The 24,280-nt window shown below is 36.8% G+C and overlaps 2 protein-coding genes across 2 annotated transcripts; both read left to right on the plus strand.

Annotated features, from left to right (window-relative positions):
* Positions 1-473: 473 nt before the first annotated feature.
* On the plus strand, positions 474-2,371 carry LOC146528316 (cytochrome P450 4g15-like). The gene is made up of 2 exons (XM_085203391.1): positions 474-1,516; positions 2,026-2,371. The coding sequence occupies exons 1-2, from the start codon at positions 1,507-1,509 to the stop codon at positions 2,178-2,180; spliced, it is 165 nt and encodes a 54-aa protein (XP_085059517.1). The 5' UTR covers positions 474-1,506; the 3' UTR covers positions 2,181-2,371.
* Positions 2,372-3,803: 1,432 nt separating this feature from the next.
* LOC146528317 (cytochrome P450 4V2-like) lies at positions 3,804-18,033 on the plus strand. Its single transcript, XM_085203390.1, has 10 exons — positions 3,804-3,946; positions 5,727-5,816; positions 6,072-6,182; positions 6,948-7,133; positions 8,894-9,090; positions 9,402-9,468; positions 9,904-10,096; positions 10,642-10,793; positions 17,371-17,550; positions 17,725-18,033. The coding sequence occupies exons 1-10, from the start codon at positions 3,853-3,855 to the stop codon at positions 17,877-17,879; spliced, it is 1,425 nt and encodes a 474-aa protein (XP_085059516.1). The 5' UTR covers positions 3,804-3,852; the 3' UTR covers positions 17,880-18,033.
* The last annotated feature ends 6,247 nt before the right edge of the window (positions 18,034-24,280 follow it).

Consider the following 24,280-nt stretch of genomic DNA (forward strand, 5'->3'; position numbering starts at 1 on the left):
AATGTTAGCGATAAAACTCGAGCCTAGGTGCTAAATTGAAATACGATATTGTCTTGTTTGTTTAAAGAATTAATATGTCTAGCAATTTAATGTATTTAACAATGATATTGTTTTTTTTAGAGAGTCAGTGTCAAAGTCAAATACCTAATTTTATTCAAATACTCGTAAGAAGTTACATGCTTAATTTTTTGAACGTCAAATTAATCCACCACCAGTTCACTAGTTTCAATAGCAGCATTTGAGCATTTCATTCCCAAGCCGTGTTATCATTACTAAAATAATTAATTTGGTAATACGCACAAACGTTTTTTTAATTATTTTTTAAAATCGTGATATAGAAAATTCTCTGACGTTTTCTGGGATCCTATTGTAAAAGCGTATACATTGTCCCATAAAAGAATTACGGATTCGATGTAATCGAGTTACAGGAGCACTAAGATTAAGTCTATTCCTGGTATATATATAGTATATAATATTAATATGTTATGAACATCGTCAAAGGACATATTATACTCCTATAGTCTATATGTAGATAGTAGCATAGTATTAAAAGTATAATTATGGACAAATGTGTACAAAAATTTCAATTGTTATTAAAAGTTATGTAAGCATATTTTATGATCAAAAATACATAAGAGCTAATAAGTCAAAGTCAAATAATTTTATTCGAACTAATAACTTATTTTTTGAATGTCTAACAATTTACTACCGGTTGACTAAATCTTAGTGTAGCTTTCGGTTCTTCTCGGTCTAAGGTAGTCCTTAGACCTGAAAATAATAGGCGCGGCACAAGAAACTCAGTGGGATTTTTTCTAAATCATTTTTTTACAGATTCAGACTTATTTATTAGTGACCAGCGGACCCGGACGCGGCTACGCCTGCTTGAAATATAAGAATATAATTTCTATAGAAATATAATTTCAATCTAGATGAAATGCTAAAAGTGACTATTATATTTATTTTCATAAGGATGAATATCAAAATGACGCGGTAACGAACGCGGTCGCGTAGCGACGACGGTTGTTATTAACATGGCAGAATAAATTGCATGTCAAATTAGAAAGTATTTTAATTTATTAGTATATATGTGTAATGTAATGTTATACAGCCTATAGCACTTCTGAAGAATGCAGCTTTCATACAAAACAAAAACAAAGTAAATCGATCCAGTAGATCCAGAGATCTTAGCGTTCAAACAAACAAACAAACAAACTCTTCCGCTTTATTATATTAGTATAGACAATGATACCTCTGAAATAGACCGGATCGAGCATTTCATTCCCACAGTATATTATTATTTGTAAAATCGTTAATTAAGTAATAATCTTTAACACAGGAAATTGCACGTTATCCAAAGGACACACTTGCATAATATTTGGACATAGAATACACCGCCATCCAATATGGGGACCAGATGCAGATGAATTTATTCCTGAAAGATGGTTAGATCCAGCTAGGTTACCTAAAATACCTTCAGCTTACGCTGCTTTTAATATTGGAAAAAGAATGTGCATAGGTAAGAAAATTTAGGTAGGGCTAAAGTAATCCTGCGTACCCCTCGCAAATACCACGATCGCAGACGGTATATTCGCTCAGGATCAGAGGACTTTTTTTTTGTGTGAGTGGTCACTGGTCCGGTACTGATACGGTTTTCAGTGATGTGTTTGAATTTGATTGGTGCGTATGTGCGTACGGTGAAAACTCACCAGAGGGCGCTGCAGCAAGCATTTATTTCTACAAATTAATGTTATCATTTATATATAATGTATGTACTTGGTCTCTTAAAAAAAATTGAAATAAAAAACATAATTTAAAACTTTGCACGCACGACGGTAAAAATTTCATTGAAAAAAAAATACATAATTTAAAAACCCCCGACTGTACCTCTGTCTTATGAATTTAATAAGATCCATCCGTCGAGGGTTACCATCAATATTTAAAATTTCAGAGTCCGACTTGCACTTAACCGGTTATTTATTTATATAGTACAATTTGAATTATAAAATTTATTAACTTTCTTTTTAGGTGGATCATACGCATATATGTCCATGAAAATTACATTGGCTCATTTAATCAGGAACTACAAAATCACGGGAGATTACACAAAGCTTATAAATAAGTTCGACATTATTCTGAAGCCCGTATCTGGATACCACATCGCTATTGAAAGAAGGAAATAATATTATTTTGATTCACTTTTATATAGGTCGACCTCTAATTATTTAACAAAATTAAAGAAGTTCAATCAAAATTCGTAGCTGTAAGATATGTCTAGACTTATTCTGTTCTTTTCTAGGTGAAATGTGTGTTGTTAATTTTTTAAATGAATCGTGTATTTTATTAAGTTTCAAATTTTCATAATAAAAAAGCTTATGGGTATTTAAACATTTCTTTTACTTTAACTGGTTCAAATGAAATTAAACTTATTTATTTATTAATTATTACTCCAACTCAACAATAAAACAAATACAAGAAAAAGCAAATGAAAAATTTGGTGTAAAGGCGGTCTTGTCACCACTCTCTTGGTGATCTCTGGTGATCTCTTCTAGGCAACCCCTACCATAGAAAAGATCAAAGAACATTAATGTACTCATATATACTCATATATTGGTAGGTGTACAAATGATACGTTATGAATTACATACTAATTTACATAAATAGCTGTAGAAAAAATGTTATAATATAATCTATAGATAACTAAATATATAATTAAATAAATTTCAATTACATACATACCTACAAATTTGATAGCGATAAAAAATGATTTTTAACTCGACTATCTTTGGAAATTTGTAAAAATATAGAAATTCTAATGACATAAATAAGTTGAAACAAGCGTATAAGAATTTTGACGTAACTTGATGACAACGTATGGCTTAGTGGTCAGAGTGCTTGAGCGGGTTCCAAGAGGCGCGGGTTCAGATTCCGCTTGTTCAATCTTTTATTCGTTTTCTAAAAAGTTTTTGTAAGTGTGTAATAACACAAAAAAATAATATAAAACCTTATTCAAGAGGATCCTCCTCTGGAATAAGACTATAATAAAATACATATAATAAAAGTAACATAGGTATATATAATGAAAGTTCATTGAAAATTAAAGTTATGTATTAAATAATATTTTTATATCTAATCAATTTTTTTCTAAATAAACTGGTTTTAAGTTATTTACCAGGTAGCTTATCTCTCATTCTAACAAGGACTATTTATGTTCATACTTTTTATGCAAACGCAGTATTTAGCAAAATATATAAAAGAAGTGGTCGTACAAGACATAATTTTATAGTGTCATGGATAGTGCCTCGCAAAGATAAAATTGCTATTTTTGAACTTAGTTTGAAATATGTAAGTAATTGTTTCGGAAACTTTTAAGCTTTTGAAAAAGTTTATTTTTTTCAACTTCACGCTGTATTAGATGCACGCATTAAGCTGGGTACCCTATTTAGGGTCCCTACTTTCCGCCGATTTCTGGCGGCATTTTGAGTGGCGGACCTCAACGCCGCACTTTGCTTCAAGACCCGAGCAAAAAAAGGAAAATAATAAATATTTCATGAATGGGAACTGAACTCACGACCTGTCGCACGCTTGCGACTTGCGTACATTGAAAATAGAATATCGGGCTTCTGATTTTCATCACAAAAAAGTAGAAATTATTATTCGATGTTTCTTAGATATATACCTATGCTTCATTTTGTATGAAATTTACCACACAAACAAAACCCATAAGGCTAAAGAATTGGGAGGAAATTATTGATACCTGTATACAAGTAACATTATAATGTTACCTATATGTTTTACAGGTTAAATATATTGCTCGTAGTGTTATCCTTTGTGGCATTATGTATATATCACTGGATGTCAAGAAAGCAAAATAAAGACGAACCACCGATCATTCCCGGATGTTTGCCTTTTATTGGACACGCCTATTTGCTTTTAGGGGACAGTGTCAGTAAGTACATTTATATATTATTAAACCATACAACGTGACATTGGCGAAGTGAATAGTGCTCAACTGGCACGCTCGAAGCGCCATAAATAAAGAACCGAACCAAACCAACCAGTCGGTTTTATGGCACCAGTCATGGCGCAGGGGCACAAAGTATGACTGTAAATTCGACTGGTTGTGGTTCGATCCCCACTCGAGGAGAAGTAATTTTTATTTAAATTTATATTTTCATTCCATCGCTCCGGCGTCGGGTCGGTTCTGCCATTTAACACGCATTGCCTCAAAAAGAAAACAAAAAAGCAGAGGGAACATAGTGTTAAGACACTGCCTTGCCAAATTTCCGCCGAAGCTTAGAGGCACTGCGTGTTGAGTGGCGGTGGAAGGAAATCAAAATATTAAATACTTATTTCATTCCCTCGAGTGGCAATTAAGCCCACAGCCGCGTTTACTCTGGTTTAAACACGGAATGTTTAGTATGTAAATTTAGCTCAAAAAAATGATATCCAATTTTAGTTGAGGTAAATTGCAGAGGACATTAGCAAAAATAAATTATTTATAAAAAATAAGTAGTCTACTAGTAAAAACTAGTCAGTACAAAATCTAGTTTTATCTTTGGCGGACACCAACCTACATATTAATTATCGTTGACGTGATGCATTTTTTTGATTAGTTTAAATTTTTGTGCTTGTATAAAAAAATGTATTTTTATAATAATATATTAATGTATATTTATATAATTTAGTGTGAAATATACTTAGACTGGTCATAAATATTGTTACAAACAAGCAAAATATTATTTTTGAATGTTAAATCTGTTATTTTTATACAATTTTTCTATGATTTTTATACGATTATTCCTCGTAGAGAGAGAGAGAGAGAGAGGCATTAGTAGAACAGCAAGGCCAGACCTTCGTTATTTTATAGAGCCTGAAAGTTTCTGTAAGCATACACCCAACGTCGGTAAATACGATTAGGGAATATAGAACTTGTGTGGTGGTTACTTTGGCAATTATTAGGTAACTAAGATGAAAACAAGGTGTCTGGCAGGTAATTATAGCTTTGCTAAGTATCTAGCAATGGATAATGGCATTTCTTATATTATTCCAAAAAAAAATTGGCTTGCATTGGCTCTGTGGTCATTGTCATCTTTTATATATTTTGTAATATGACTATGTAATGCGCCATGACTAGCCTCTAATGTACTTTGATGACGCTGTACACAACTAAAATCAATGTATAGAATGTAGTTAATATTATTCATTGCGTTAACTATTCCCTTATATATAGGGTGGAAGAACATAGGGGAAAATATTTAAAAAATATATAATTAATCAACAGCTCAGACGAAGGGTTTTTTTTCATTTCACGATGTTTATCCATACTGTATTACGTTTGACGCAGTTACGAATAAACGAGCAGTTACGAGTAAACGTTAACCAACTTTGAACATTGCCACGAATACCTACGACTCGATTTCGTGAATAAGGCGTATGCGGCAGTTTACCTTTAATAGGTTTATGTCTGCGTGCGTCGTTCTTAACAAATGGAGTTTTATTTTGTAACTAATTGTTTTGTTTGAAAAAACCACTTTTCCAGTTATGCCAAAATCTCTTCTGTTTTAATTGTATTAGGCTTTTATAGAGTTGTTAAAATTGTGGTTTCATTTACAGTGGTGTTGACAAATATAATTCGTCCGATCAAGGAACGAACCCATAAAAGTTGTATTTATAGTAAAAACACTGACGTCATGATATCTGTAAGATCCTTAATTTTTCTTTTCCAGAAGTATGGGAGACTATAAAAAAATATTCCATTAAAACAATAGAAGTTGGTGGTGCAGCCACGGCGTGGTTTGGGCCAACAAAATTTTATAGTACGTAGAAATATAACATTTTTAACGTTGAACATTTTATATATATGCAGTATCGATGTATAGCAAGATAGGCAGACATAACCTAGTATTATGTATGACCCACTTTGTCCATCGATTTTCCGAGACATTTTGTGTTGTGGGCGGAACTTAACGCTGCTACTAAATAGATAATTATATCTGACTACACGTCTATCTAGCTATATATTATTAAATTAAATATTTTATACAATTCTAATAACTGCCTTTTGTTTTCAGTTGTGAGCGACCCAGAGGATTATGTAACGGTAGCTAACACATGTTTGAAAAAAAATATTATGTACGACTTTATGACGCCTTGGGTTGGGCACGGCCTGATCACAGCACCTCGTAAGTCTTACTTAGAATACTGCTCGTTCGTTCGAGCCCGCCGATTTACAGGAAAGCAAGGCCAAATTGGCTTCTAAGAAACTGGGGTCATCAACAGAGCGAGACAGTACTTTCGCCAAAACACCGATTGGCCCTGCATGGGGCCTAGGTTCGTCCAAATGTGGAATACTGTTCTCATCTCTGGGCTGGTGCACCTCAGTATTAGCTTGAACCATTTGATCGCATATAACGTAGAGCCATTCGAATCATTGGGAACCCAATGATCTGTGAAAGACTTGACACATTGGCTTTGCGTAGAGATATCTCCTCGCTGTACGTTCTCTACCTCTTTTATAAAGGGGAGTGTTCTGTGTTAGCAGTGTGGGGAGTGTTCGGTGTAGTGTTACCTGCCGCCGAATTTTTGTAACCGTCCAGCAGGTCACAAATTTTTTTACCATCCACACCATCTGGATACGAGGCATTCCAATTCTGTGCGGGGTTTCCTATGACCTAGCTGCCAGGTGCCGCCGCTCTATCTCCACCTTAAAGGCCGGTAACCTATCTGTAGCTCCTCTGGTGTTATACGGGTTTGTGGGCGGCGGTGATCACATACCATCAGAAGACCCGTGAGCTCGTTTGCCTCTTCTTTTTCTATAAAAAGAAAAAAACTAACAATAGGTTCCCTCTGCCACCCTGCTGTGTGCGCGATACGGCGTGAAGCTGATTTGATTTGGGAAACATACATTTATTATACATATAAATCTACGATAAATTTTATTTATTTAGCTGAAAAATGGAATATCCACCGTCGACTAATAAACCCGGCATTCAATCAAATAGTGCTCGATGGTTTTATTGATATCTTCAATAGCCAAAGTCGTCGACTCGTCAAGAATCTCGAGGAAAAGATTGGAACGGGTACATTTGATAATGTTCCTTATACTCATCGTAATACCTTGGAAGCAATATGTTGTAAGCAAATTTATATTATATTCTTTATATTTAAGTATTTTACATGTTTTTGCAATAAGCCATTTTTTTCTGTGCACAATAAGATTCATTTAAAAATCAATTGCGGAAACAAATTGCTTGACTACAAAATCCAACATGTTATAGAAAAAAACTCGTGTTAAATTAAAATGTTACATGTATACGATTGAATTATTTTAAATGATTTTTGTCGAACCAAGCATGAAATGTATATATAATGTGGATATATAATAACATTATCACTTTACAAATGAATTAATAACAAAAAAGCATAAAAAAGACACAATTTTTTTAAAACAGATATTACCGGCACTCTCTAATTCAAGTATTCTATGCAACATTTTGGCAATATATAGAGTACCTGGGGCGTCCAGAAAATGCATGAAATAATATGAATATTATGTACATACTAGGGATTGCATAAAGCACATGCTGTTCCACTGGAAATGTGTAAATTAAATAGAGCTTTGTGTTGATTCTTATATTCGAGCTATAGATTAAGCGGTTAAGTAAGAAATATCTAAACTTAGAAAGACTCGCGGACTAGCAAATATATGTCGCCTTTAATTGTACGAGTCAGGTATCTCTCAGAACAGCCATGCCCCGAGAGTACCTGTAGTGCGGAAGGTTAGGTCAAATTCAAATTCAAATTCAAATTCAAAATATTCTTTATTCAAATAAACTTATAATAAGAACTTTTGAATCGTCGAATGAACATATGAACAAAAAGCTACCACCAGTTCGGAAGGCAGTTCTGCTGAGAAGAGCCGGCAAGAAACTCAACAGTTGCTCTTTTCAAAGTCAATGGTACAATCACAATCTATTACATTAGCTGGCAGCTATCCTGCATTACATTCAATAGACATTAATTCCATACATCTTTGCCGCCAATACCTACGACTCGATCTAGTGAATAAGGCGTATGCGGCGGTGTCTCTTTATGATAGGTTTATGCCTGTTTTCGTCGTTCATAACAAATGGCGTTTTAATTTACAACGATAATTTAATTATTTATTTTGTTTGAAAAAATAATTTACATTTTTGGGGTAAAAAAATTGTATTAGGCTTTTAAAGACTAGTTAAAACTGTGGTTTCATTAAAAGTGGTGCTGATAAAAACACTCTGTATATTGTCTGCCTCCCTCCCTCCTTTTCTTCCTAGCTCTCTTCTTATACATACATTACCGGCTACGCATACGCTATTCGAACCTGAATACCTAAAAACAATATAAAATAAATAATATTTCATGCATTACCTACACGTTTTATTGATACTTTGCAGAGGTATTGTATTGTACAGAATATCGAATTTTACAGATTGCCGGTAACGGAGACACGATTTTTTTATTTTTTATTTATCTATATATATAAAAGGACTTGTCCTCACTGACTGAGGTAAGACGCACGCACAGCCGTAACCGCTGATGGTGGAAACTTGAAATTTGGACAGATGTTTACTTTTGTAAACTGGACATCCACTAAGAAGGGTTTTTGAAAAATTTTAACCCTAAAGGGGTGAAATAGGGGTTCAAAGTTTGTATGGAAAAAAAATTAAATCGCCACCGATTTTTATAAAATTTGAAATTTAGACTCTTAAAAATATTTAATTGAACACATGTTTCATGGGTTATTAGAATTCACCCCAAAATACGCAAGTGAAGCTGCGCGCGTCCGCTAGTTATTTATAATACTATAGCTAAGTATATAAGTTTTTAATTAAAACTATTGTATTATTTAATACAGTCACAGCATTTGGAATAGATATGACCGATGAATCAATTCAGAATAACGAATACATGCTTACTCTAGGCAAAATATTAAGCATATTCGTAGACAGAATCCAAAAAATCTGGCTCTACCCAGACTTTATATTCAATTTGTCACCGAAAAAGAAAAAACAAGATAAATATGTGGAAATTCTACATCACTTATCAAACACGGTAATGATGTTTTGAATTATTTTTAATTTCATTTTTGTTGTACTTATTAAGTTTTAGTAGCTGTACTCCGTATATAGCCATAATTTTCGTGTCGAGACATTTCAATGCATTCCGTGTGAGTGCTAGGAATTGAAAGTAATTCATTTCCCCAAAAGGGAATTGAATTCACAACTGGAACGCATTCAGTCAGACGCTGTGCCACGACCTCTTCAATGAATATTTTTAAATTCAGAAAAACACAAGGTTTTTCTGAATTTAGAATTATTTAGAAATTTAGAAATTAATTTAGAAATTTAGAATTTTTATTATAGGTTCTTAAGAAACGAAAAGAAGAATTCCTTAACAATAGAAACGGATTAATTGACAAAGAGACAAAAGGTATAAATCTTTACAAATAGTATAAATTTTATCCCTTATAAAAAAGACCACAAATAACAAAGTTTATATTTAATTAATAAACACAGTAAACATGTGTAGCTTTGATAGATAAGAGTGATTTTACACCATATCTTAAAATTTAATGCACATTGCAAAAATATGAAATTGTTTTATTGGTGCCCTCATAATACTTTTTACCCATAGACGACCCATTTATTTAGACCCATTTACCCATAATCCTTTTAAAATATACATCAGTATAGAAAAAAAAAATTCGTAATCTGTCAAAGTTACTCCCATCAATTGGGTAACTATGACACACAAGTGTTGGTATCATTCACTCAATCGAAACTAGTTCAGGTCCCATTGTCAATTTTATCCGTAGAATCAAAGTTAGCCGGATTGATTGTACTTAATTTTACGTATTATTTTTAGGCCCCAAATTCAAACCATTTATGGACCTTCTATTGGAGTTATTTATAGAGGAAAAAATGTTCAATGATACCGAGATCAAAGATCATGTGAATACCATAATTGCAGCTGGTTACGAATCAACCGCCGATACTCTTGTGTATGCTATATTGCTAATTGGATCTTTTCCAGATGTACAAGAAAAGATTGTTCAAGAGTAAGTATGAATTGTAAACAACATTGTTTGAAGTAATAAAAATTTATAAAAATGATAATAATTTCAAAAAGAGGAACTTTATGCATTTTAATGTCCTTCCTTCAGTACCATCAATGCCATTATTCTATATCTCATTTTCTGAAATTGCCCAACCTACCAGAGCGAGTTCTTTCGCATTTTTACCGTGATATCCTAGTACCTGCCACTCGGTATATCTCTCAGATTCAGTAATCAATCTTCTGAGATTGGGCTAAAACTTGACTTAGTACATACTACCACAGCTTCATAGAATTCATCTATTTTTTCTTATACTTCTTCTTTAATACATACGTTTCGGTACAATCACTGCATTGTTTACGATGAAATGTGCAAAAATGCTGACATGTGGCTGTCTCATCAATGCAAGAGGTTTGTGTGAAGAAGTTGATGACAGTGAATGAGGTGAAAGAAGTAGACCGTAGCGTACTGCGCTCTCTTTCTTCATAAAGCGTAAGGCTAAAAAAATATAGTGTCATAATTTTAATCGTGTAAATATTTATTTCTAGATTAAACGATATTTTTGGTGATGACGATAGAGATGTCACGAAACAAGACTTATCAAAATTAAAATACTTGGAAGCAGTTATAAAAGAAACCCTGCGATACTATACAAATGTGCCAGTGACAGGTAGAACTTTGGACAGAGATGTGAAACTGCGTAAGTAAGATAACATGTGAATATTTGTAAAAGTTAAACAGAAATGTGGGTAGACAACGGTATATATAACGGTTAAATGACTATTTTTAAACGGAAGAAATTATAAACAAAACCTACCTACTAATAACTACTACAAAAAATATGAAACCAAATATATCGCGCTTAAATAATACATTCAACGATGTAAAGCAAGCACTACGTGGCTGCCCGTGGGGAAAATTAACTAATATATGTAATAGGAAAATTAACTAATAATGTAACTAATATACTTATTTATATGCTGAGAGTAAGGGATAAGTGAAACTTGAGTAACATACAGCTGATGTGTCAACGGCGAGTTGTGTCAACAATTAAATGTGTTTTTCTGTAAAACTATTCGCAATTTCGAAATATTGTAAAAAGCTAATTTTATCTTCGTTTAACGTAGAAAATTAATAAAGTATTTTAAAAGATAAGGATTAATACCATTATGAAAAAATATCCCTCACAATAAAAGCGACTTTGTTTTATAAGATATAGGATAGGATATTATCCTATCCTTTTTTTTTTTTTTTTTTTTTTTTTTAACGTGAGGAAATCCTTTTACGGATACCGGCCCGAGTGGGGACTCGAGCGGGTTATGTGGGACTCGTGGACCGGCTGAAGGCCAGTCCCAATACCCACTAAAACCTCACGGTGCTCCTCCTCGACCGCCACTGGCCGCGAGACACGGGGACGTGAGTCTTCCGCGAAACGCGGCGGCGGGAGCCTGCAAGGCACGTCGCGGAGTCAAGGGTGTGTGGGCACCCTCGACGGCCTGCTCGGAGTAGCGCGCGGGAGCAACCTGCGCGCGCCTACTCGGGCCAGGTTGGTAGGCGATCAGCTTCCCCAAGCTGACCGCCCTCTGGCACATTAGGGCGGAAGGCGGCGATCGTGTGCCGCCCTCCGGCGACCCGGTCTCTTACGGCGGATGGCGACTTCGGCAAAAGCCTCCCTCGCCCGTTCCGCCGACTCCTTCTCGAGCACCACTGCCTCGCAGAAGGATGAGACCGCATCCCACGACGTCTCGCTGCCGGCCATAGCCTTGACCACGGCCGGCAGGGAAAGGTCGTCCCCTATGACGTCGCGCAAAGCGCGACGTTGAGACGCCCAGGCTGAGCACACCTCCAACGTGTGCTGGGCCGTCTCATCGAGGCAGTCGTCGCAGTGGTGGCAGCGAGCGTCGGGCTCCCTCCCGGCGATCCGACACAGGTAACCCCCGAAGCAGCCATGCCCCGTGAGCACCTGTGTCATGCGGAAGGTTAGGACGCCGTGACGCCGCGCTAACCACTGGCGGAACACTGGACGAACAGCCTCGATCGTCCTCAGGCCGGCAGATGGTGTTGCCAGCCGAGTTTCCCACAACTCCATTGCGGCTACCCGCACCTCCTCAGTGCGTGCCTGGCTTGCCGGTTCCCCGGACACTAGGCCTCGACGCCGGCAATAGACCGACGCCAGAGACAGAGCATCCAGATCCCACGGCATGACTCCAGCCAGCACGCACGCCACCTCACCGGAGACGGTCCGGTACCCCCGTATCGCCCGGATGGCCATCACCCTCTGCGCACGTCGCAGCAGGGTGACGTTGTGCCGATCCAGGGCGTCCGCCCAGACGGGAGCACCGTAGAGGGCCATCGACCTGACCACTCCGGTGTACAGCCGACGGCTAGTGGCGCTCGGCCCATCCACGTTGGGCAAAAGGCGCGCCAGTGCCGCCGCTGTCTTCATCAGTTTCGGGGCCAAGGATGTAAAGTGGCCCCGGAAACTCCACCGACCGTCCAGAACAAGTCCGAGGTACTTCATGCTCCTTTTGACGTCTATGTTGACGCCACCGACGACGATGTGGGCATCAGGTGGTGGGCCCTTTCGAGGAGCATGGAAGTATAACGCCTCGGACTTGTTCAAGGCGACCTCCAGACCAAGCCGCTTTATGCGGCCGACAATCTCCGCCACTCCAGCGGTCGCGAGGACCGCCGCCTCCCGATAGGTCCTCTGCTGCGCCAAGACCAGCGTGTCATCGGCGTAACAGAGGACCTTTATCCCCCTCAGGGTACCACCTCGCAGCACCCAGTCGTATCCGATGTTCCAGAGGATCGGACCCAGCACCGATCCTTGTGGAACACCGGCCGACACCTCATACTCCTCCCAACCTCCTCCAGGAGCCGGAAAGGTCACAGACCTCCCGGACAGGTAAGCCCCGATGACGCGGCGCAGGTATGGAGGCACACGATGGTATAAAAGTGCCTCCTTAATGCAGGGCCAGGGCAGGGAGTTAAAGGCGTTGGCGATGTCTAAAGACACCGCCAAGACTCCATCGCCCAGGGCCACCGCATCCTGCGCATGGGACTTCACCTCCAGTATGGCATCCACCGTCGAACGCCCCCTGCGGAAGCCATACTGGTGGTCCGAGAGGTCCGGACCTGTCCCCTCCAAGTGGTGTTGTAGCCTCCTGGCTACAACACGCTCGAAGAGCTTGGCGATCTCGCTCAAGAGCACGATGGGCCTGTAGGCGGTGGCTGAATCCGCCGGGCGACCCTCCTTCTTGATGAGGACTAGCCTGCCTGTCTTCCACCTCTGTGGAATTATGGCTTGAGCCAGACAGGCAGAGAATAGCCCTCGCACTCTGGGCCCAAGGATGGTAAGGGCCAGAGTTAGCGCCCGGCCGGGAACGCCATCCAAGCCTGGGGCGGTGCTCTTGAGCCGAGATCGGCGTAAAGCTTCTTCGAGCTCCGTCTCATCCACCGGTGGTGCGACACTGTCCACTTCCTCCTCCTGCGCTACAGGGCGGGCCATGGTTGGTGGTGTAAAATTGGCCCGCTGCGGGAACAATGACGTCAGCACTCCTCGGAGAACGTCCGGTTGGAGCGACTGCGTCAAGGGCGGAGCCCACGTCCGGAGTTTGCCGCACACCATGCGATACGGCGTTCCGAACGGATCCCCGTCTATCCCCGCGATCAATCGGTCGTTAGATTCTGCTTTCGAACGACCGATTTCTTCCTGTAGCGCTTTCCTCGCCTCGACGTACGTGCGGTACCGCCGTTCCTCCTCCTCTTCCTCTCGGCGTACCCGCCTGCGATAGTGCGTGTACTGGCGTCTCGCCTCAATGCAGGTGACACGCAATTGAGCGATCTCTCCCGACCACCAGTACACTTGTCGCCGCTGAGGGCGGTGCCTGGAACGGGGCATAGACGCGTCGCAGATACGCGTCATAGCCCTCTGCGCCCAGGTGGCAGCGTCTTCCACAGACGCCAAGCTCTGGGGCAGCCAGGCCTGCACTATCGCAGCCTCCTCCAGGAGTTCTCTGTCGAGACACCCAAGTCGCCACCGCGGTCCGAACTCTCCCGAAGTTGTACTGGGGGCTGACTGCACCGCTGAATGTGTGGAGATCTCATATTGGATGTAGAGATGGTCCGAGAGAGTCTCCACATCATTCAGCACTCGCCAGCCCTGAACACGGCGCGCTAGGATAGGGCTCGCAAACGTTATGTCTACGACGGACCCGCCCTGCTTTCGCACGCACGTGTTTGTAGTCCCCCGGTTGAGAACTGACAAGCCGGTAGCAACAATCCACTCCTCCAGTGTCGCACCACGTACGTCCGTCCTTGCGGAGCCAGATACGCTGGATTTAGCATTCAGGTCTCCTGCAACCAAGACCTCCGCCGCACGGTGTCTTTCCACCATTTCCCCCAAACGGATTAGGTATTCCTCGAACTCTGCAAGAGTTCGATTGGGGGAAAAGTAGACGCCTATGACAACTAGGTCGCCGACATGTGCCGCGACGCATCCCGCACCCTTCTCTATTCGCGAAAAGGGCGGAGAGCCCGCAGCGATCTGGGTGACCAGAGCTACCACTCCGGTGTTGTCTGCGACCCAGTTGTCACGCGCAGGAATGCTATAGGGCTCCGCAACGACCGCCACCTGAATCGACCACTGCACCAGGCTTTGGACCAATAAGTCTTGGGCTCTGGCACAGTGGTTGATGTTCGCCTGGAGCACGTGGAGCGCCATTATTGATGCTCCATGTGCTGCAGCTCCTCGCCCTGCGTCGGGGCTTCAGGTCGGCTTCGGCTTGTTCGCCTCGCCGCACCTCTCCGCTTCTTCGATTGAGCGCACATCTTGGCGCACGCTGCTCCACCTGCCAGATGATCCGCGGGCCTTTTTGCGTCCTCACAAATAGGACAATGCGCCGAAGCAGAGCAACTACTTTGTTTGTGCCCTGGCTTTCCGCACCTGTAACAGTGTGCACTCCGGTCTTTATCACTCGTGCAATTAGCCGCGATATGCCCTACTTCGTGGCAGCGGAAGCAGCGCAGCGCGCGAGGCTGCAGTAACTGCACGCGTGCCGACACAAAGCCGACCAACAGCCTTCCGCCGCTGACCTTCTTCGCCGCTGCCACTGGACAGCGGAGCCAGGCAGTACCGAGCCCAATTCGATCTTGGCGGATCTCCCCCACTTATATTATCCTATCCTATCCTATCTTATCCTATCCTATCCTATATCTTATAAAACAAAGTCGCTTTTCGTGTCTGTCTGAACTTTCTAACTCTTCTTCTTCTAAACCACCCAACGGATTTTTATGCGATTTTCACCATTAGATCGAGTATTTCTCAGGGAAGGTTTATATATAGTTTATTATTTGTACATTCTTATGTAAATTAACATAAATACGATAAATGTGTATAAAGTCCTACCCGTTGAGACACTTTCGCGCATGCGCTGCTTTAATGGTAAGTACTACATGAAAAAAATGTACTGGAGTATTATTCCTCTTAATAAGATCTACAAAAAAGTCCGCGACAGCATATTTTTATCTTTTAAGAATAACGTGTAGTGATCATATTTCTGTCTAAAAATAGTAATTTCAATATATTTTTTATTGTGAGGGATATTTTTCCATAATGGTATTAATCCTTATCCTTTAAAATTCTTTATTAAATTTCTACGTTAAACGAAGATAAAATTTGCTTTTTACACTATTTCGAAATTGCGAATAGTATTAGAGAACGCATTTAATTGTTGACACGTCCCGCCGTTCACCGCCGACACATCAGCTGTGCCGACTCAAGTTTTACTTATCCCTTACTCTCAGCATATAAATAAGTATATTAGTTACGTTGGCCATTTAATGTAGATCAAAACTGTCTTTTACTGTTTTTTTATTTTAATAAGTACTTTAGAAGTTGTTACAATATGAAAACATTCTTGCTGCGAAACGCGCCCCGCGACGTTTTGCTTATACAAGCGAGTCATGAGCAGCCATCGGTGATTCAGTGGTGATTATTAGATATACAACACCAACTTTTGCGTCTTTTATGTTCAAACGAATTTTCGATGTTAATGCTAACTCTATTAAAATCAGTGAAGTTATTGACGTTTCAGATCGGTTGATGATATGAAACCAAATATATCGCGCTGAAATAATACATTCAACTCCAATTATCCAATACGTGCAAACGCATCTAAATCTTCGTTGCTATAGAGACAGGCGGGTTTTTTTTTCGAGCTTGTGGTTAATGCTGAAGAGGGTATTCTGTCCCTGATGAAAAGCAAGCAATACATGGCTGCCTGTGAGGAAAATTAAATAGAATGCATTGGCCGGGAATCGAACCCGGGCCCGCGTGGCAGGCGAGCATTCTACCACTGAATCACCGATGGCTGCTCATGACGCGCTTGTATAAGCAAAACGTCGCGGGGCGCGTTTCGCAGCAAGAATGTTTTCATATTGTAACAACTTCTAAAGTACTTATTAAAATAAAAAAACAGTAAAAGACAGTTTTGATCTACATTAAATGGCCAACGTAACTAATATACTTATTTATATGCTGAGAGTAAGGGATAAGTAAAACTTGAGTCGGCACAGCTGATGTGTCGGCGGTGAACGGCGGGACGTGTCAACAATTAAATGCGTTCTCTAATACTATTCGCAATTTCGAAATAGTGTAAAAAGCAAATTTTATCTTCGTTTAACGTAGAAATTTAATAAAGAATTTTAAAGGATAAGGATTAATACCATTATGGAAAAATATCCCTCACAATAAAAAATATATTGAAATTACTATTTTTAGACAGAAATATGATCACTACACGTTATTCTTAAAAGATAAAAATTGATGCCGATTTAAAAAAAATCCATACAAAATTTCAACCCCTTATTTGCACCCTTAGGGGGAGAATTCTAGAAAACAATGAAACACGTGTTCAATTAAATACTTTTAAAAATCTAAATTTAAAATTTAATAAAAATCGGTGCCGATTAAATTTTTTTTCCATACAAATCATTTCAATTTCATCATTTTAGGGTAAAAATTTTTCAAAATCCCTTCTTAGTGGATGTTCAGATTACGAAAGTAAACATCTGTCCAAATTTCACGTTTCTACCATCAGCGGTTACGGCTGTGCGTGCGTCTTACCTCAGTCAGTAAGGACAAGTCCTTTTATATATATAGTATTATTATATTTGATTATGATACCTTTGAAATAGATCAGATTGAGCATTTCATTTTGCAAAGCGTGTTATTATTGGTAAAATCATTATTTAAGTAATGTCTTTTAACACAGGAAACTGCACGTTATACAAAGGCCATGCTTGTATTATATTAGGACATGGAATACACCGCCATCCAATATGGGGACCCGATGCCGATGAATTTATTCCCGAAAGATGGCTAGATCCAGCTAGGTTACCTAAAATACCGTCAGCTTACGCTGCTTTTAGTTTTGGAAGAAGAGTGTGCATAGGTAAGAAAACAAGGTGTAAAGTAATGTTGCGCACCGACACCATAATTTCATCATATAATTTAAATATTTGTATATATCTACTTACCAGACTTACACTCATCTCTAAATGTCTTGAAAATTTGTCTTCTGCTATATGCGTGAAATTGAAAAAATAAATATAAAATTTCTTTTCAGGTAGATCATACGCATATATGTTCATGAAAATTACATTGGCTCATTTAATCAGGAATTACAAAATAACCGGAGATTACACAAAACTTATAAATAAATTGGATATTATATTGAGACCCGTATCTGGACACCACATTGCTATTGAAAGAAGGAAATAACACTGTTTTGATTCACGGTTAATAGGTCCACCTCTAATTATATAGTAGTAAAGAACAAGCTCAACTAAAATTCATAGCTTTAAGATACGTCTTCATATATTCTGTCCTATTTTGCTGGTGAAATGTGTGTTTTCATGTTTTTAAATGTATTGCTTGTTCTATTAATTGTCGAATTTTTATAATAAAAAGATTATGGATCTGTAAAACATTTTTTTTTATTTTAAGAGTTACAAAGCAAAAAATATTTAACAAATAATAAATAAATAATACATTTTTTTTAAAATACATATCAGTGAAATACCATCTGTCACTGTGTTGTTACATTCTTATGAAACATTATTCCTGACTGCTAAGGAAGGGTTATACCCTGAGATCCGGCCGTTGAATCCTGCATATACGAGTTTTCTTAATTAAATCTATATTAATGAATAATACATGATTAGTAGAACAGATTACACCTGGGTTGCCTGGAAGAATCCTGCCGCAATCACCTTTAATTACATTTTTTCGTAACTCATTTTTGGAGAAAATTGCACCCATACGTTTTTTATATGAATCGCACATCACTTGAAAGATAATCGCATAAGGAATCGGAAAATTAAGGGTTGCCAGCTCTCAGTCTGCCGCAAGTCTAGGGTTGCCTGGTTTAAACATGTCACTAAATGTTAATAATTTGCACTCATGTATTTTTTTAATGAATTATATATCAAATTAAAGCTTATTTTTTTCTGAACACTATAAAACAGGGTTGTCTGGAAAATTCCTGCCGCAAACAGGGGTTGCCAGCGTTTGAAATATTTTATTCCGGTTCCGTTTGACTATGAGAATAGACGATGAAATGCGCGGTCTGCCTTATGTTTTAAAGTAAAATATTATACAATAGAAGGTCAATCTTAAAATCAATGTTTATTCTAATTGTTCACCTGTTAAATGATGATTTGATTCATATTAAGTACACGCAGAAAACTATTTAAAGATGAAATCATTGTTATTTTTCAAGTAAAATAATGAATCTATAATATTGAGTCTTTGCAAAATCTATTTTCTAAATACTAATATTTATTTATTAATTTAAATGACCATTTTGAAACAATTAAATTATTTAATTAAATAAATGTTTACAAATATCGATCTACTATAAACTATTAATATACATACATATACATCATGTTCCCTTAATATAATGAAGGGTGACCATTATTGCGGATATTTTTTTTATTAATTATATTGAAAAATACATTTCAATGAACTCTCTATCTCTCTCTCTCTCTCTTCGTCCTCTACTTGTTTGATTTGACAACGCTTGCCGCAATTTTTTTTTCTCACGCAATTTTTAATAATTTGCATAGGAAAGAAATATATATAATAGAATTATAATAAACAAAACTAAGTTAGCAAAATAAATTCGAAGAAAATCCGACAGTAATACCGACTAAAAAACGCTATTTACGGTTTATGACCAAGAGTCGGCAAATATCAATTAGTTGGCTATTTTTTACTATAGATAAACATTTTCGGCGCGATACAAAGTAAACTAAATGCAATAAAATTATTTTCGAAAATGTATTGTTTCTAAATACAGTGAAAGTGCAGATGGCCAAATGAGTTGTTTTTGAGCATATTACCTTAGCTTACCTTTCGTTTTGGAGTAAAGACGTTTTTACTTGACAAAAATGAAGACGTGTTTTTTGTGCGGCAGGAGTGAAAATGTGATAGAATTTAACAAGGAATCTCTCCAAAAGTGTAAAATTATGTTATTGTTTCGCCAAAAAATAAATTTTAAATACAGTGAATTTTTTTTAAATAGTGACACAATGCACGGTTATCATTTACAGTGTTACAAAAAGTTCATTGTTTTCAAACAAAAATATAAAGAAATATTTTTTAATTATTTTCTAATGCAAAACGTAAGTATACTTTAATGTTTAATATTATATAGTTTAATAAAATGTAGACAATTGTGGCCGTGGGAGTTGCCTCAGTTTTGATTACACTAAGTTAGGGACGTGAGTGAGTGATTACGCTTTATTATAATAATAAGAACAATTCTTTCAGACCTAAATGCCTTAAAAACTATCAGCATAGACAGACAAGTTCTTGCTAGCGACATTTTTTTATCTATATTTTAATAGTTTTTATTAGTTAAATAGTTTTCATTTACTTTCCAAAAACCTAAATATTCGTACCAAAAAGATGGGCGCCATAGTTCTTTCTACGGATACGGACGGCGTTGTCAAATCAAACAAGCAGAGGGCGAAGAGAGAGAGATTGTTTATTGAAATATAATTTTCCTTATTTTCTTAATTAATAAAAAAAATATCCGTGATAATTGTCACCTCTCATTATATTAAGGAATCATGTTGTAATTAATACCTTATAGTAGATCGATATTTGTAAACATTTACTTAATTAGATAATTTAGTTGTTTTAAAAGGGTTATTTAACTAAATATTACTATTTATAAAATACATTTTGCGAAGACTCAATATTATGGATTATTATTTTACTTGAAAAATAAGAATGATTTCATCTTTAAATAGTTTTCTGCGTGTACTTAATATGAATCAAATCATCATTTAACAGGTGAACAATTAGAATAAACATTGATTTTAAGATTGACCTTCTATTGTATAATATTTTACTTTAAAACATAAGGCAGACCGCGCATTTCATCGTCTATTCTCATAGTCAAACGGAACCGGAATAAAATATTTCAAACGCTGGCAACCCCTGTTTGCGGCAGGAATTTTCCAGACAACCCTGTTTTATAGTGTTCAGAAAAAAATAAGCTTTAATTTGATATATAATTCATTAAAAAAACACATGAGTGCAAATTATTAACATTTAGTGACATGTTTAAACCAGGCAACCCTAGACTTGCGGCAGACTGAGAGCTGGCAACCCTTAATTTTCCGATTCCTTATGCGATTATCTTTCAAGTGATGTGCGATTCATATAAAAAACGTATGGGTGCAATTTTCTCCAAAAATGAGTTACGAAAAAATGTAATTAAAGGTGATTGCGGCAGGATTCTTCCAGGCAACCCAGGTGTAATCTGTTCTACTAATCATGTATTATTCATTAATATAGATTTAATTAAGAAAACTCGTATATGCAGGATTCAACGGCCGGATCTCAGTCTATTATGTTTTTCGCCCGTATCTTGTATGTATTTATGTATGTAAGATATTGAATAGGTATTGTTAGATTCGATTTAGTAGCTCAAGTGTTCTTAGATAGGTGAGAATGGATATCAAATTCAAGAACTCAATACGATGATTTATTTCAAAGAATCCTAACAAAAAAATAAAAAATAAAAAAAATATTTAAAAATAACAATAACCCCGACTGCATAAAACTGAAAATAAAATAAACAGGCGCAATAGTTTATTAGGATTAACAGTCGGGACCTATGAGTAATTCTTCAATCAATAAAATCTTTGCCAGGAACCCCACATAATTTAAAGAGGTAAGAGAGGAGAATGCCACTTCTACTAGTTTATTTTAAATTTTTAATCCTGGTAATTTGCTAACAAACCAAACAAACAAAAACATTTTTCTACTCCTAAACGTGACAATTTTTGCAAGCAGAATCAAAACAATTCCTAAAACACAAATTGTTATTTATTTACTGCATTAAAATATAGATAAAAATATTTGATCCATTTTTCGGGTTTTGTATATTTTGATATTAATAAATACTATTAAATGGTTATTTTGTTGGTTCATGTACGGTTCCTGAATATTTGTTGTTCAGGCCATATCTGCTGTAACAAAATCCAAATAATATTTGAATTATTGTTTAGTTATATTTATTAAATATATTTATTATTATAATTATATACAACTGATTGAAAAAGTGCTGTTGAGTTTTTTGCGCCTGTTCTCCTTAGGGCTGAGCCATTAACCTTAGTGAACTGGTAGTAACTGGTAGTATTTGAAGTTCCAAAAAGTAAACATGTAGGGGAGAGCGGGGCCAAAAGTTCCGATTTTTTTTTAACCTCAAATCTTGCTACGAATACTTGATTTTAGTATTTATACAATATAATCAAATTCAACTTACATATCTAGACTTGCAATTAAAACAGTAATTTGGGGTATTCTTTGTAAGACTTTTTTATTATGATTTTTTTTATGACTGAAGTCGGAAAGTAACAACTTACCCCGAATTGGGGCAAGTTGTTAACAGACCAGGGTAAATTGTTACCATATTTTTAAAGCTATTATTTTCAAAATAAAAAACAATAAATAATCGAAAAAAGCCTGTTTATTTAAGGAATAATCAACAGTATCATAATAATTACCAGGCGCAAAAGCAAATCTTTTTTAACCGACTTCTGTAAGAAAAGGAGATTATCAATTCGACTGTTTCTTTTTTTTATGTATGTTACTTCATAACTTTTGATTAGGTAAACCGATTTTGATGATTTTTTTTTATTTGAAAGGTAGTGCTTCCCATATGGGAACCAATTTTTTTGGTCTATTTTTGACAATGGTATCTATGAGAAAATCACATAAGTATTAAATTTGTGTACGTGTACGTGTGCGACAAAATGACGAATATCTCAATATCACGCCAACCGATTCTAATGACTCTTTTCTTATTTGAAAGGATACACTTCAAGGATAGTTTGATGAAAGTTTGGTTAGGTTCTGATTATAAAATCCGGTCAAAATTGAGAAAATTTGTTTTTATTTTGGTAAATATTAATTATACTGGTATAGTTACAAGGGAAAACTTTGTTAAAATTAGTCGCAGAAGTAAGATTCCCTATCGTTGCATTTCTTTTCAACCAACCTCAAAAAAGAAGTTTTCATTTTCAACCGACTTCAAAAAAGGGAGAGGTTCCCAATTCGCCCGAATATTTTTTATGTATTTTCTTGTTAATATACCAAAATGTTAGTTTCCACAAAAATAATACCTAATTTAGTCAAGTTTTACAAATCACAACAGATGCCACTCGTTAACAACCACTACCACCACAACCAACACTCATTTAAGAAGTATCCTTTTAAGGTTACTTTTCACTTAAAATCGTAAAAAGAATTAATTTTGAACAAAAAATACCGAACCGAAAAACAACGGAACTAAAAAGTAAAAGATAATTTTACATAAAATAAAACTTATTTTGGTTTTGTTAAACCAAAATAATAAACAAAAATTTTATACCTTTAGGTTTTCGCACTTAATATGTATATGTAATTCTTTGATAACAGTTTTTATTTTATTCCTGCAATCTTTGAAAACTACATTCGCTGCTTTTTACATCAACTCATATGACACATAACCTCGAGTTGATTTCCGAGCATAAGTCCGCATGTTACTAAATTACAACATTTTTTAGTATGAAAAATTACAATATTTACATCCCATTATTGGTACAAATGAATTGGCGAAAGTTTTTCGTCACAACAACAGGTCACAACATGCCCCAAATAAAGGGAACATCTAGCCCCAAAAACACGTGTTGAAAAAAAATTAAATATAAATAAGATATAGAAAACATAAATAATTTACAAATAGTGTTCCGAAATAGTAGGTAATATAATGTAAAAAAAACACTAACATACTCGAGGCTAATCGTTAAAATTTGTGAGACAGACCAAAAATATGAAATGCAAAAATATTTACAATCGTGCACCAACGACACCCGTGTGCTATTCCACTGGTATCGGGTGCAACTGGATTGTTGAATATGGTGGCCATGGGTGCGCTATCACATTGCATTTCACTATATGTTTACTAAATATTCCTATCACTTTTCTCCGCGAAATTATTTCCATCGGAACAACTTACCTCGGTAACTTTTAGCCCCGCTCTCCCCTACTTACCTAACTTCGTATTTTGAATTGAAATTCAAGCATCAGCGTTAAAATTGAACTTTGGTATGTTACGACAAACCCTTCATCTATCTTGCATTAAATGGTTGGTCGGTAGAACATCTACGCTCATCTTAGACTATTTCGTCTTAAAAATTTTTAGAAATGAAATTTTGGGACTCGTTTAATTACCCAATATTCGAAGATAATAGAAGATCAAATATTAAAAATTAGTGATAAAATTGACAAACTGAATGCTCCTTTTTTTGTCCATTAAAAGAATAATTAATTACATTTTTAGGTTCCATGAACCTATGTCGTTCTTGCATTATCTCTACTGTGAATCAATTCACAGTAGAGATAATCGTAATTAAACATTTAACCAACCTTAAACTTGGCGTTGGGGAAAAAAATCGGAGGAATTCAAGTTACAGCTTTAATCAAGAGAACCTCCCCTTGAATAATACTATAACTTAAGTTCGTGTGTTTACAGTGCACAGTGAAAGATCACTCTCAGGTCACTCCCACGATTATCATGGATCATCTTTATTGCTATTACATTTAGGACTTATATTGGTTTA

Source organism: Heliconius melpomene, chromosome 19 (genome assembly GCF_056956725.1).
Source record: "Heliconius melpomene rosina isolate 202511_hmr_F chromosome 19, ASM5695672v1, whole genome shotgun sequence".
NCBI classification, from domain to species: Eukaryota; Metazoa; Arthropoda; class Insecta; order Lepidoptera; family Nymphalidae; genus Heliconius; species Heliconius melpomene.